The 15,815-nt window shown below is 37.6% G+C and overlaps 1 protein-coding gene and 1 long non-coding RNA gene across 21 annotated transcripts in view; one reads left to right on the top strand and one right to left on the bottom strand.

The window, feature by feature from the left end:
* Window positions 1-15,815, bottom strand: part of CCDC141 (coiled-coil domain containing 141) — a 178,271-nt gene that overhangs the window by 26,588 nt on the left and 135,868 nt on the right. For 19 of the 20 annotated variants that reach the window (XR_006736829.1, XR_006736828.1, XR_006736830.1 and 16 more), the window contains 5 exons: window positions 15,012-15,191; window positions 13,114-13,263; window positions 5,109-5,249; window positions 3,789-3,983; window positions 2,173-2,356 (listed from right to left, as the gene is read on the bottom strand). Coding sequence is in view for 17 of the 20 variants with exons in the window: in XM_045559122.1 (XP_045415078.1) it covers window positions 2,173-2,356; window positions 3,789-3,983; window positions 5,109-5,249; window positions 13,114-13,263; window positions 15,012-15,191 (850 nt within the window). In the remaining 3 variants the exon portion in view is untranslated. Of the gene's footprint in view, window positions 1-2,172; window positions 2,357-3,788; window positions 3,984-5,108; window positions 5,250-13,113; window positions 14,290-15,011; window positions 15,192-15,815 lie in introns of those variants that run through there. The other variant, XM_045559123.1, reaches the window with a different exon arrangement.
* On the top strand, window positions 11,809-15,151 carry LOC123643544. Its single transcript, XR_006736831.1, has 3 exons — window positions 11,809-11,837; window positions 13,430-13,539; window positions 14,964-15,151. It is a non-coding gene; the product is annotated as an uncharacterized LOC123643544 (long non-coding RNA).

The following is a 15,815-nucleotide window of genomic DNA, read 5'->3' as shown; positions in this document are numbered from 1 at the left end:
TTGGATTTTACCTTTCCCTACTGGAATAATAATATAAACAGCTACCATGTAGTGAGTACTTACTATTTGCCTTTTGCTGAGCACTTTATATGCATTATCTAATGTAATCCTTGGGTAGGTTCTATTACTACCCACATTTTACAAATGAGGAATCTGATGTCCAAAGGAACTTATTCAAGTGACACAGACAATAATTGAAGGAAAAGGGATTTAAACCCAGGCCTATCTGACCCTAGAGCCTAGGCCAAGCTGTACTGCACCTTGTTATGGGCAGAATTGTGTCCCCTTCCCCCACAAATTCATGTGTTGAAGTCCCAATTCCCAGTACCTCAGAATATAGTGGTATTTGGAAATAAGGTCTTTAAAGCAGTGATTAAATTAAAATGAGGCCATTAGGATGAGGCCCTAATCCAATATTACTGGTCCCCTTAAAGAAGAGAAAGAGACACCAGGGGTGTGAGTGGGCAGAGGACGACCTTGTGAAGAGACAGTAAGATGGTGGGCATCAGGAAGCCAAGGAGAGAGGCCTCAGAGGAAACTAACCCTGCTGGCGCTTTGATCTTGGACTTCCAGCCTCCAGAACCATGAGAAAATAAATTTCTGTTGTTTAAGCCACCCAGTCTGTGGTATTTTGCTACGGCAGCCCTAGCAAACTAATATACGCATTCTATACCTTTCTCATTGCATTTACCATATCATAATGTAAAGGCCTAGACTGTGGTTTCTTGAATATGGGAACTAGGTTTTATTTGTCTTTATATCCACCACAGCTCTAAGTATATAACAGCTATACAAAATTTTTTTTTGAGATAAATTTATTTGTATTAAAATTCTGGGTTCAGTAATGATTGAGTTGCTTTCAAGAGTTCATACAATCTTCCTAAAGTATCTTACTTGCTGCAAATTTTAAAAAGGTATAGGTTCCATACTGAATAGATGTAGACTCATGTCATTCATTTATTCATTCATATTACTCACTCAATGATTCATCCAACATCTGTTAAGCAGATGCAACTGATGCAACTGATACAGACACAAATAGTGATAAAATATGCTCCCCTTGCCCTCAAGGAGCTTATGGTCAGTAGAGAGGATGGACAAATAAAACAGATGTTTATAGTACAGTGTGCTACAGGAGCAGAGTGTCTCCAAAATTTTTAGTGCATTTCTACAGCAACTGCAGCAAGAAAGAGACGTCACATGAGTTTTCATTAATTTTTCCATATATCTTTCATTATTTTTATGCTTCTACCCTTTTCTTTTGGAAAATCATGAATAATTCATTCTCAATAATTTAACATTAGCTAATGCAGTCTATATTCTACAAAATCTTATGGCTTTCCATGGATAGCGCTTCCTGTTATAAGAGAAAATATCTGGCAGCAGCCATGGCAGCCTTTCGTACCACCTGTTGCTGTCTTCTTTCTGCACTGCATTTGCTTGGTCACTGGGAATTACTCATGGCCTCGTAGGAACAATATCAGGGAACTCATGGAACTTATTCCTCAGAGCCCTCAAAGACTATCACCTCTCAGGGATTTCTTAAATGGGAGACTCTTTTAGGAAGAAGGACTTCTCAGGCTTACAATGCTATCACCTTTCCTAGTTATGGAGGAGAGAAAAGCAGAACTTATGAAAATGATTATTTGAGTTCTCTCATTTCTTCCACAAGTGAGAGGAAGGTGAAGGAGAATATTCCAGTCCTTTCTCAAATCCGTGAATCAAAACCCTCCTAGGAATGAGAAGGCTACAGATGTCAGTCTTAGCTTTATGCCTACTTAAAGTATTACCGGAGTTGTGTATGTTTTCAAGGAATCATTCTAGTGGAAATTAGGTATTTTTTTCTTTTTGTCCGTATAAGCTGAGTATAGTTCTGGCTTTATTACCCTGGAGATCAACAACAGGGATGGAGGAGAAAGGAGAATAGAAAAGCAAGGCTTACACAAAGTTGTTAAAAATCATCAGGCTTCATCTCCTGCTGTCAGAAGTTCCTCCCACTATTCCCTATTGTTTCCTTTCACTGGATGTGGGCTCTTATCTTGAGCCTTTTCCCTGAATAGGCTGGTGTAGTGAGGACTCTCAGGGTTTGCCGCACTCTTGCTTTCTGCTGGATTAGGCTCAGGATAGATTTGTGCAATGGCAAATCACTAGATATCTTAAAAGAGATCTCACCATATAAGCGCTGAGCAAGGTCAGTGGCCTCCTGAATCCTTTCTTCTTGCTGAGGCACTGCAGGTACGATAAACTTATTGAACTGCTGGTGGAGAATTTTCACAGCTTCCTTTGTCTTGCACTCCGTTGAATATTTTCCAACTCTTACAACTGTGGCACTTGCATCTTCATACCAAAAGTGACACTAAATTTAAATGGGATAAAGCACAGATTAAAGAGACACCATCCTTCTAAAGTTCTTCGTTTTGACCAGTGAAGTATCAAATTTTAATTTCTTCAGACTTTATGTTCACATTGGCTTGAACTTTCTAAGTCACAATAAAGAATATAGCAAAACATGATTATATACTTTTGCACTTGGATATTAGAGGCAGAAATAAGAAAATCTAAGTGTGAGAATACATATAAGTAAAATTATAAGAAAGTAAAAGTATGGAAGTACAATTGATTCTCCTGCCTTCTTAGGTTTGTCTAAAATCGAATTCCTAAGAGGAATGTTACAGAATTACAAGAACAGGCAGCATAAAAAGCATTAGGCACTAAAAGAAATCCAAATATCAGCTAAATGGCAAGAAAAAAGCCAAAACACTCAAACCTAACATAATGAATTGATATTAACAGTATATGAGTAAAAGTATCGTCTGGTTAATATTCTAATAAATACATTCTCTTTTAAGAATAAGATTTAGTTTATGAATGGAGGCAATATCATCCAAAAGATAGTATTTCGCCTTTTTCAAGAGAAGATACTCAGTTATATTTTAACAACACAGTGGAGAATTGAAACAGTTTCTTAGTAAAAATAAATAACTGCGATGGAAGGAATGTCTGACCCAGGTCAGAAGCACTTATGCTGGGTGAGAAATAGAAACACATGACTCTATTTGGAGCAGGTTTTAAGTAAGTGCCATGAAGCTACAGTAAACCTATACATCACACGTAGAAGAATGGTCATTTTGATCCACCTTATTCTGGTGTTAAATCTAAAAACTGAACTGTGTTAGTGGTAAACAAAGATGCTTTGTATCTCAGAATAATGGGTGAGGAAGAACACTCAGGAACTTCAAGCGTAGAGTTTCTTCAATATGAAATGTGCAAATAACTTTAACTTGCCAAATTTCATGTATTTTATGTATACTGTACCATTTATCCTCTTGACAGTAACAAAAATAACACCAATAACAGCTTTTTGTAGCTGAAAAATCTCAGTATCATTTTTAAATAAATATTTTCAAATTATGTGAAATAGATAAGCCATCCTGAGTACTTTAAGCATTGATATGTTGCAGTGAACATAATTTCATGATGATTAGACATCTTGAGTTGATGAGGTTGTGGAGAAATGGGAACACTCATACATTGCCTATAAGAGTAAATTAGCAAAACCTTTCTGAAGAGCAATTTGACAATACAATCAAAAACCTTATAACATTCATACCCTTTGGTCTAACAATTCTATTTTAAAAAATTATCCAGAGTAAAAAAAGTCATGGAACGGAGCATGATACATGAATTCAATGACAATAATTGCTAATGCAGTATTGCTTTAAAATAGCAAAGCAATTTTTTTTTTAAAACAACATTACAACATGGATACCATTACAAGAAGAAAATACCTCTTCTACCACCTCCTGGAGTTGCTCGGTCAAGTCCAGAGTTTTCTTGTAATCTGTCACAACTTTGTCAAAGTCATCCACGTGTTTTTGCAAATCCTTTATAGCTTCCAAAAGGACATTTACTTTACTAGTTGGGTAATTCAGGGAAGAATCAGAAGTTTTATTATCAACTTTTTCCATTTTCCTTTTCAAAGCCTGTGCAAAAAAAATTATAAAAATGACATCCCATTTTTATTTTTGATGCTAGTGATTAAATAGTAAGAGAAAAACTTGAGAAAACTTTTGTGGCTTCTTCCATTCTGATATGTCAGAATCATAATTATTGCAATGTATTTTGTAAAGAATGTTTTTTTCAAATGTTTTATTAATTTGGCATTCAGCAAATATATAGAAAATGTACTATATACCAGGATCTATTCCAGATTTTGAGAATAATATGATGTTTTTTAAAAAAGCCAATGGTAATAAAAGCAAATATTTGTCCTCAATAAACTCACTGTGTCCTGGGAAAAGCATTCAAATAATCTCTTCAGAGCATGTGATAATTAAGGTAGGAATAAGAGGATATGGGAGCAGTGGAGGAAAATCCTGACATAGGCAGGCGCAAGGAAAGGAAGACAGGCATAGAATGGTGTGTGCACATGTTGGGAGGAAGAATGGAAATAGACAGGCTGGGTAGGTTTGGCAGAAACCATTCTGGAGCTGCCTCAAGAGGTAAGAACCCAGGCCAGGCGCGGTGGCTCACGCCTGTAATCCTAGCACTCTGGGAGGCCGAGGCGGGTGGATCGCTCAAGGTCAGGAGTTCGAGATCACCCTGAGCGAGACCCCGTCTCTACTAAAAATAGAAATAAAAATTATCTGGACAACTAAAAATATATATAGAAAAAATTAGGCGGGCATGGTGACTCATGCCTGTAGTCCCAGCTACTCGGGAGGCTGAGACAGTAGGATCGCTTAAGCCCAGGAGTTTGAGGTTGCTGTGAGCTAGGCTGACGCTATGGCACTCACTCTAGCCCGGGCAACAAAGTGAGACTCTGTCTCAAAAAAAAAAAAAAAAAAAAGAAAAGAAAAAAAAAAGAGGTAAGAACCCAATTGTCACTCTAGCCCGGGCAACAAAGTGAGACTCTTTCTCAAAAAAAACCAAAGAGGTAAGAACCCAATTGTCATAAAAATGGGAAACCATCGTTTTAGTCCCAATGCTGTCAAAAACCCAAGAGTTAAGCATCTAGAATTCAAATGCAAAGTGATTTTGCAATAATTGTGGTAGTACACATGCGGACACACACATGCACATATACACCCACCAACCTTTCCCATTACCTGCATTTTTTCAGCATACATATCAACTTGTTGAATTTGATATTTAAGAGCCTTCAGATTCCGTGCTTTTTCATTTTTCTTAGTGTAATTAAACTTCAAATTGTTGAATTTCTTTTTGATATCTTTGAATGACTCTTTGAGCTGCAGTTCAATAAAAAGAAATAGGTGGTTTCCTTAAAACAAGAAAACTAATATTCACTTGCAATAAATCAAAGCATATAAACACTTCAAAATACTCATAATCTTCAAAATGTATTCAGAGTGACTTTCAATAGAAAATGAATCTGCTAAGTGGACATAGAATGTGAATTTGAATATATCCCCCCAATACAAGTAATTATAAATTTTTTAAAAATACTTTTTGATTTAGAAATTTTAATTAGGATTATAGTTATAAAACATCCCTTTAGCCCCTAAGCAATAGTCACTCACGTGTCATACATAGACTTTCAACTACTGTAATTTGCTTATTTGTATTTATTTGGTATCATTTTCCCATTCATTCTGTTCTCGGTATGCTAATATTGCTCTCAGATCCTTCTGTCTTCTGATTATCTCTTATAGACATCATGTATAAATTTATTAAGGCTTCAAGGAGCTATTCATGTTGAAGAGGTCAAATAAATGTTGACAGTGAGACCACCCAGGACATTGGTGGGGTGGAAGAGAACATCCAATATGAGATTTACTAGGAAAAGAACTTCTTTTGCCCAGCTAAAAGTAATTTTTCATGAGCAGTTTCCAAAAGAGTTTTACTCCTTAGTTATAGGCCATTAACTTCAGAGATATTTCAAAAACAGAAAATGAGTTGTTCTGCTGATGGCAATACTAACTTTTGTATAAACAAGAATATGGCTATACATTGAGAATAGGGTAGAGATTATGACAGTCTTAAGAACAGTCCAACTGAACTAGTGCATGAAAATTCTAAACCATCCAGTTCCCAGTTCCATTAAAAGCACCACCTTCTGTTCTTTCTCTGTAATCAAGAAGGATAAGCATATTGACAGGCAATTCTCTCTTTGTAGTATGAACAAAGAGAAGTATAGAGAAAACATAAACCTCAGATAATATGGAAGCATTGAACAGCAATACTGAACAATGTCATGGTTGATAAATTTGAGCTATGATAAGAAAAGTCAGAAAAAAACATTAGAATTCTTTTCAATGAGAGCAAACAAATTATTTGGGTGCGAATAAACGCCATGGACATGCTAGAAACCATTTAGACTTGTAATGCAGAGAAACATGCCTGTCCTAGAAAATGCATGCTTCCTCAAAATGCTTATTTCAAATTGTGGATATGGTGAAAATAAAACCTTGATCTTATCTTTAACACTTCTTGAAGACATCATCTTTGAAGTCTTAGCAAACTTGTACACATGGAAATTATTTTACTGAGGCAATTTTTGCATCTGATATACCTATAGTTAATAGTGTTGTTTATTTTATATGGTAAATGAAATTATTGAACATTACTTTTAAGTTATAAACTAAACCAGAGACCACATAAACCACTTTAATTGATAAACCAGTTATGTTCAGAAAGAGTGAGAAGAGCTCTAGCTTCAAAATTTGAAAATTAGTTCTCCATTAGAATTCAAGGAATTATTTAGAGGATCATATTCAGTTGGTATATTTATAAAATAACAAATAAAAATTTGCATTCTAATACATTCAGTGTTTTAATATCACACGTGTTTGATTTTAATAGGAAAGGATAAATAAGGTCAATTTATGAGGTTGAGATATAAAGGGACTATATCCTTAGTTATTCACATAAAACTTTGGCAGAAGATTTTTTTCCCCAAAGTCATAATTCACAACTATAAATATAATAAGTAACACATCTGAGGAAACCAGACATTCTTGTTTTATAAAAACATCTCTTCACTAGCAAGTTACTGTTTAATGAGTACAGAGGTTTCTGTTTGGGATGATGCAAAAGTTCTGCAGATGGATAACGGTGATAGTTACACAACAATGTGAAAGTACTTAATACCACTAACCTATGCGCTTAAAATGGTTAAGCTGTTAAATTTTATGTTATGTGTATTTTACCACAATTAAAAATAAAATAAAGGGAAAAAACATGTACCATCACTAACATTTATCCAGTGGAAAATTTTATATTCTTATTTTTCTCTACTGAAATACAACATATATCATAAAACCTTAGTCTAGAGGAAGGAAAAGGGGCTCTATCATCAACCTGATCTCCACTGGGTCACATCTGCTTGTTGAAAAGGGACAGTTCAATATCTGCTTGAAAACTATATGATGAATGGAGAAAAGCAAGTCTTAATACTGTAAAATTCTAAGCTGTGAGATTTTAAGTCTACTTTGGATGAAGAAATTTAAGGCTGATAAACGATGAGTGTAATGTTATCTCTGATTGCTTCAGGTTGTGTGCACTTCCACTGAAGATGATTCATAAGGCCAGAGAATGTTCACGACGCTGTGGGTGTGTGAAGCAGGATCAGCGTCTTTCTGACACATGAGCTCCCTTGACAAAGTTGCTGGCACTTTCTCTTTTGGTTTCACTGGAAATCCATTTTAAATCTAAACCCCGGTGCCTTTCCCAACTCACATTCAGGGTTATAATAGATAAAAGTGGAAGGTATAGTGTGCATGAACTACCTTCAGCAATTGAAAAATCTAGTCATACTTAATTTTCTTACCTGCACTTTCCAATATGAAAACTTAACTTCCCATCTAATCCCCACATAACTTGTGACCATGTTTTGTAAAGGAACTGAGTGCCGTGGTTGCGGGGCTGTGGTGTCATTGTTCGAGCAGCTGTTTCTAACTTTAGTTAGCTTGTCAGCAATGGAGACCGGTGGAGATGGCTAAGCCAACTGCTCAACCTGAGCACACGAGCAGGAAAAAACACCTCACGCTTGGGATGAGAAAAATGATGCTCCATTAGAAATCTTTAAATGTTGTTATAATTCATATTAAAGTTTCTGAAAGTCTTTAAAAAATTAGGTAAAAGATACTTTTTCTAATGAATCATTTGATTTCCCTATCTTTCCACTTGCTCAGTTCCTCCACATTTACCATAGACTAGGCAGACTGAGTTACCATAGCTATAATTAGGAAAAGAAATTATTAAGATTTAAAAATTGTAGTTATTTTGAAATTAGCAGAATGAGCAACTTCACCAAATTTTCCAGCAAGCTGTAAACCCTATCCCCACCACCATCCCCCTTAAGGGTTAGGAGTGAACAAAGCTTCTTTGGGATAAAGCAGACGGGAAGAGGGTGATGACAAGTGAGCCTGGCTTGCTATTCTTAGTCTTGACTAAGCTGGTTGAGGCAGCTTTGGCACAAAAATGTGTTTATTTGTAAGTCTGTTGCCGGCAAGGCCAATTTGTGTAAGGTACGTGGACCACTTTAAAACAGAAGAAATGAATGTGAAAAGAAAGCCTTTCCTTGGAACTATGGCACATGCTTGGCCAGAAGCAAAAATATGAAATGAGTAGTTAATTTTCATTTTTTCTTAATGTCCACTTCAGGAATGTGATTTCTTGCCCGCCATTTTGTCCCCTCCAGAGTAACGCTTTCTGCTACTCATTTCAGTATTGGAAGGCTGTATATCACCTCCCAGGAATGCTGCATTTGAAATCAAGACATCAAAGACTCAAAGTTTAACCCAAATGATTTGCTACAATCATTTATGGTAGAATAGTCAGCCTTAGTGCTGGAGAGATTTCAAGACAAAACTTTCCTGGCCTCCTTCCATTTGGCCACCACACCCCTGTCTTCTTGTGTTTGAGGTCAGTCTCACGGCAGCAGAAAGTGGGGCAACTTGGAAAGAGAAGACAGTTGCTCTGTCTTGAATCGTAGGTGGTAGCAGGTCTCAGTAATAAACATTTTGTCCATTCTGCATGTTTTGTGTCTTCATAATATATTTGTTATTTTATTTGTTTTATTTTCTGGACATTTTAAACCAGCTCTCTATATTCTTCAGGAAGATCCCACAGAGTCACTTTGCAAATATTAAATACCAACATTCTAAAGGATTTTAACCCCATGGGATAGACATTTTCAGAACGAATTGTAATCTCTCCTGTCTTCTTACACATACCATCCAAATGGACCCAGGATGGGGCCTAATAGACCAATGGCTGTGACTGTGAAGCCCCAGGGGTTTTAATTCTCCCTAGACTCTAAGTTTCCTGAGGACATTTGTATTCTTATGGTCTGGCACACAATAACCACATTAAAGATATTTGTTGAATGAAGACAATGTAGTCCTTTTTAAAAAATGATGAATTTGGATTATAATTCTGGAAGATAGCTATTGTCTGTGCTATAGCATAGTGCTGTTCCATGGAAATCATATGACTGGTTTATTTAAACTGATAAAAGAGTTTGTGTCCCTGGAACACAGGACTGACACATGGAATATATATATACTAAGTCCTTTTCTGCTTTATTCCTGATGGGTAAGACGTTGCTACAGTGGAAAAATTTCAGGGTAAGGTAAAATAATTATCTGAGAGATCCTGTGTAGAAAATTTCCTTTGAGAAAATGAATACCAACCCAATTCTGTCATTACTATTCTTTCCAGCAAAGTAATTGTTTGTGACCCACAATATGAGCCACGAGTGACAAATTTTCATTAACATCATGTAAATATAAAGGTAATTATTTTAGTCAGGTTGTAAAAAGAAAACATGCTCGATATTAACTTATTACATTTCTAAATGTAGATGTGTAAAGAATGATGTCTCCCTGTCATGTGATATGGCAGAGAATATAACTATAGCACTTTGTATATGAACTTATTAATATAACCAGGCAAGAAAATATACAGTGATATTCAACATTCATGCATACAAATGTATCTTTGTGTGAAACGGGTGGCAAAAAAACGCCACAAAATCTGACAGTCTGAAGGTTGTTTTTCTAATAGGTAGATGTGGAGAAAATGAGGTTTTATAATTTCCTATGTCTTAGTATGAAATTAGAAAAAAATATTTTTTACCCAAAGATAATCAAGGAACAAAACCATAATTCTTTGTCTTTAAGGAACATTTTAAAAATTATGTTTAGAGCACCTCACATTATTTTGTCTTAAGATTTCAAGTTCTTTCCTAAGGGTTTTTGGTACCATTAAGTCAGTGTAAATTAGCTACAGCATAGTCAAGAAAGAAATTTTTGTTGGAATAACCAAGTGAACTGTACTATTATATCAGATCATACACACATAACAGATATACCAGAAAATAGGGATAGCAGGGGAAAACATAGAAAAAGGATACATTTCACACTAGAGCATGCAGTGGTTGAAAAGGACTAAAACATGTGGATGGTGAATTCTGAGTTTAGCAAATGACAAGCATGTTGGTGCCCAACAAATGACTCTGTGGTCTGAAGCTGACTCCCTGGAACACTGAGCAGAAGTGCTGTAGTCCTCCAGCAGGATGTTGTAAAAATGAAAATCATGCACAGCTCAGTTTTCTCATCTGAAAAATGAAGATGCTGAACTAGAAATTCTCCAAACTCTATGGTAAGTCAGAGGCTGTGAACTTTCTAGAAGCACTGTGAGCACATTAGAAGCCAGACATTGTATTTTATTAATAAAATCAACTTAAAAAATCAAATGCTATGCTTGGTCTAGTTCTCCAGCAGCGTATCTGATACTATTCTTTTACGCAGAAAAAAATTAGTGGAACATATGGCATTTAATTTTACATAGTGTTTTAAGTACCTAAATCCAAAAACTAATAATGATAATAAACAATAATGTCTAGATGTCAAATATTATTACCACTGTGGAAATTGGCCATCTGTTTGTGCTCGATAGTCACAATATAAACCCCACACACATATCTTTATTTTACTAAGGGGCACTGAAAATATTGCTTTTGATTATTTTCCCATTAGGCTTGTAGTTGGCAAGTCCAGGGTGTGGATGCTACACTCTGAGATGCCGGCTATATCTCTACAAAAGAAGGAAAGGCAAAAAGGATCCAAGGTTTTCAAAGGTCCTTTAAAGGTGAAATTGTAACTTATATCAAAGATTAATTGGATTAGAAGTGGAAGCAAAAGGGAAGAATATCTCTTTTAATATTTAAGATCATGCTAAAGTGATATCTGATTCCTAAATCGAAACCACGTGTATCTGGTTGCTCATTCCTGACACGGTACAGACAATCCTGAGGCGCCCCTGCCATGACGGGAAGGGACATCTGTCCTACGGGCCACTGGCTGCAAGCACAGGCTCACTATGAGGCAGACCCTGTAAATAGAACCCTGCTGAAAGGGCCTGGGCAGGGAGCCCCAGCTCCACAAATGCCACAGCTCTTCAGGGAGATGGAACCGAGCCAGACCGGGCTGGGAATAACCTTCGCCTGCTCCACTTATGCTTTGGGAAATACAGAGCTGAGCCATCCCTGCAATGACGGAGAATTTTGGAAAGACTAAGGTGCACAAAAAGGAGGAAGAGAAGGGAGAAAAGGGGGGAAGGAGGGACAGAGCTGGGGGGAGGAGAGAAAGGCAGGGGAAGGAAGAAGAAAGAAGGCAATTTTGGGGAAAGATTTTTAAAAAATCATTTCCATGGCCACGAATCCAAATTCTGTAGCCTTGAGAAGACCGATTTGCTCTGATCATTTTCCCTAACAAGGCCCAGGGGAGGTGTGAGCTGCAGCGCAGGAACCGGAAGCAGCCATTCTACCACGCAGAGGCAGCGCTGCCATGGCCTCCAGCCTGCTTGAGTAGGTGAGTCTCTGGCCACAAGGCAAGCTGTGAAACACAGACCCTGAGCAGAAACTCCACAGTCCTTTAGTCCAAAATGAAATGAAAATGCTTATCAGACGTCAGTTCCTGCGACCCTGCTGAACGGGATCCAAGCGGCCCCTCCTGCTCTCTTCACCTCTCATTTTCCTTCCAGCCAGGGCCCCTCCTGCACCTGCCTGGGGTCTGCACAAGTGTGGCCTGCGGGAGGGCACTTCAGAGCTGGACTGTCATTAAAGCTTAGTTACTTATACTTTAGTCCATGCTGTAATGTTGTTTGATAATATTTGATACTTGCTGGACCTACATTACGTAAACTGGGCATAAACAAAGTTCAGGGAGGTGGCCACCTCCTCTTCCCCCACCCCCTTCCGAATGGACTTACGGTTTAATGGACACAGAACATTTTGCTCTAAATGGAGATAAATCCGGAATTATGGGTACCCTTATGTCCTGCTGTCAACTCCCAGTCAGAATCAGAACGCTTGCTCTCCCAATCTGTAGGGGTGTGTGTGACTGTGGGTGCCCCCAACTCTCCAAATGAGTGAGCATTTCGATGGAAAGCTTGGCTGGGTGGGTGGTAGCTGTGGTTCAGTGAGAAGCCGGGGGTTGGAGATTGGTTACAGTTGAGGGGGAGGAGGTGAAATTACCTATGTGAGGGTGCATGGATGCAGAGGTTCACTTTTATCTGCTATTTCCTTTTACTCCAAGAGTTGTTTTGCCAGGAAAACCACTCGGTTGGAGTAAATATGAAAGCAGCCACTTGATGTTGGTGATAATACTTTGTAGCCTCTGAAGCAAAGAGTGCCCTTGGCACCCGCTTCACCACGAGTCAATGGTACTTAAGTAGAATCTCAGCAGGCTGGAGCGGGCTGCAACTGGTCAGCGTTACCCCTTCCTCTGTGCCCTGCAAAAGCTGGAGTCACTCTAGCAAATGACTGCTAGACCGCTTTGAGTGGGGGAAAACAAAACAAAACAATCCCCCAAAACCAAACAAAAGCAACTCTAAAAACTACTGCATTCTAGGTTTTTCTATGCACTGACAACATACTGACTTTAAGAAGTTTGGGAGCTTAAAGTTTACTCAAATTTTCAGAGCCCTGAGGCCACTGCCTATCGGATTAAAGGACATGGGTGAGAAGAATGTGAGTGTGTGGGTGGGCGCACACGTGTGCATACACACACGCATGTGTATGGATACTGAGACACACGCTTTAGGGTCAAACAGCTTGTGGCATGTGTCAGTTCTCACACCCCTCACCTCGTTTATCTCGTTCCTTGTGGCACAGTACTCCAAGCTGCGGGACAGGGCCTGTTCGCATTCCCCGGCGTCCGCGCGCCAGTTCAGGCTGTCCTCCTCAAGGGTCTCCAGCTGCTGCTGTAGGTTCTTTGCAGAGACGTTAGAGCAGCTCTAAAAATGACAGGCAAGTGGAAGTAATGAGGGTAATGGATGAAACAGCAATGAGAGGAATATGCTGTTTACCTGCATTAGGAAACTCATAAATGGCACTTTTTAAAAAAAGACATAGGCTCCTGATTTATTTTACCTTAAACACATTTGAATATAATTATTTCAGAAAGAAGCCAGACGCACAACATTAAGGGAAAGACATTTCCAGTCTCAAATCTCCAGTTCTGAAGATTTGCTTATCACACCCAACTCCTCAGAGACACCGTTCATTATAAGGTATAATTTTTACTTCAAAAGGCACAAAATATGCATTAGAAACATTTGACTTCTGCACTATAATTTTCCTGTCAACTTAAGCTTAACCTCGGGTTCATTATGCAAGCATTGCCATCTCCACTCCGCGCTGAGGGGCTGCGGGGGCCAAGGCCAGAGGAGGATTGGAGAACAATTTTCACTATCTGCACAAAGGGAGACTTTCTTCTTTTTCCTTTTTAAAGTAAATTTACTAATAAAATAAAACTCCTTTAAAAAAAAAGCTCTTTCCTGGAAAAAAGTAGATTCTATAAACAGCAACAGATACTTTGAATTTCTATGTCTTTCAGTTAAAAAAAATAGATTTTAGGTTCACTGCATCCCCTATAGTGTAGTGGATATCTTAAATGTACTTTAAAATAAAATTGGCCATTACGACTTAATCCATGTTATACATATTGATAGAATAAACATAATCTTTTCTCCTTTCAAATTAGAAATTTGGAGAAGGATTTTTAAAAAATCGGTGCTTCTGATCTGGAAATACTTCCTTCTCTTTTAGGCTCCTCTTTTGAAGTCTGTCGAGTGGCATAAAGTGGACCCAATGAGTAGTTCCCGGATCCCTGGCTAAAGCCAGGAGGGTCGGGCTCCTCCACTGTGGGCTTTTGTGGACAAGTCAGCCAGCTTCTCTGGGCCTCAGAGTCTTCATCTATAAAATGTGGGTTCTGGCCTGGATGAGCTCTCAGATCTAGAAGGTCTTCCAGGCCTGCAGTGCTAAAGCAGCATCGGCCAACAGAAACATCACGTGAACCACACAAATAATTTAAAATTTTCAAGTCATCGTATCAAAAAATAAATAAGATATAGGTGAAATTGATTTTTATAATTTAACCAAATACGTACAAGTATCACCATTTTAACATGTAATCAGTAAAAACAATATTAATATGATTTCTATATTAAGTCTTTGAAATCTGATGTGTATTTTATACTTTGAGTATATCGCAATCATACAATTTCTGCCAGAAATATTTGATCTGTATTTAAATTTCATAAGTTTACAGTTTCAAAGTTGATTCCCATACCCAAGTTGTTCCCAGCATAATTAAAAGTTTTCCAATAACTATATTGAGAATCAGTTTTAAAATTTAAATAAATTCAAATTAAATAAAATTAAGTTTAGCTCTTTGGTTGCATTGGGCACATCCACATACTGTCTGCCACACTGGATTACACAGATCTACAATACTAATACTCTTTTTTTAAAAAACTTGGCATGAGAATAGAAGCAATTGAACAAAACTTTTATATTTGGATTTTCTATTTAAAATTTTTTTCTTTTGTCATAGAGTAGAAGAAGCTCATCACAAATAACTACCTCAATGGTTTGATGTATTTTGTAATTTAACATATGTTAAACAATCTGCCTTGTTTCTTGCATATTATAGCCCAAGCCCCAGAATTAAGTGTACGTGATGGTGCTCAGAGATGCTCACAGGCCGCTGCACTGATGAGATGATGTCCACTCCTAAGGAAAGGGCCAGTTTGTAGAGATGGTCCACGTGTGCCTGCTTTTCCTGAGAGCGACGGAGGTGAATCTGGATCTCATGAGCATCACCCAGTTCCTTCAGCTGCTCTAGAAACTCTGGATCTCTTGATTTGATGAGCTGTCCCAGCTGGAAGTTAGTGCATTAACAATTAATCTGAGTTTTACATGAAGACAGATTTGTTTTAAAGTCTTATTTTCTATAACATATTTTACCAGCTGTTCAAAATGCTGCCAAGCCTATCCTTAATTGTCATCATAGCCAAATAAATGTTAGAATGCTGTAAATCCAATAGGGTAATTATTGAGCTGCTAATGTTGGCAGTTCTTTTAAAGAAGGAAATACTCTTTCTGGTTATAATCTAAAACCTTAGCAAGATCTAAGCCTGTGATCTGAATAAATCCAGAGACTATTTTAAAGGGATATCCATACACTTCCACTTTGTGTTTATAGAGGCTAACAGCTATGACATTTTTGTAAAAAAGGCAACCAATATATTTACTGAGCACTCCACGATGTCAGGTACTTGAGATACATAAAAATTGAACTTGGTTTCTGCCCTCAGAGAGCTTACACTTGAATTGGGGTGGGGGGCAAAGCTACATTTATTAAAAAGTAATTAAAAATCAAGAAACTAAAACTGCAAGATGTGTGGAATAAACAATGAGAGCTCTAGGGTTTTAGAAGAGAGAGAAATCACTCCAAGTGATGTAGAATTGTTGGAAGGAGATACAGAGTTTAGATAATAGGGCA

This window comes from Lemur catta, chromosome 8 (genome assembly GCF_020740605.2).
Source record: "Lemur catta isolate mLemCat1 chromosome 8, mLemCat1.pri, whole genome shotgun sequence".
Lineage (NCBI taxonomy): Eukaryota > Metazoa > Chordata > Mammalia > Primates > Lemuridae > Lemur > Lemur catta.
The sequence above is the reverse complement of the archived record's forward strand: the minus strand, read 5'-3'. Positions and strand labels throughout refer to the sequence as shown.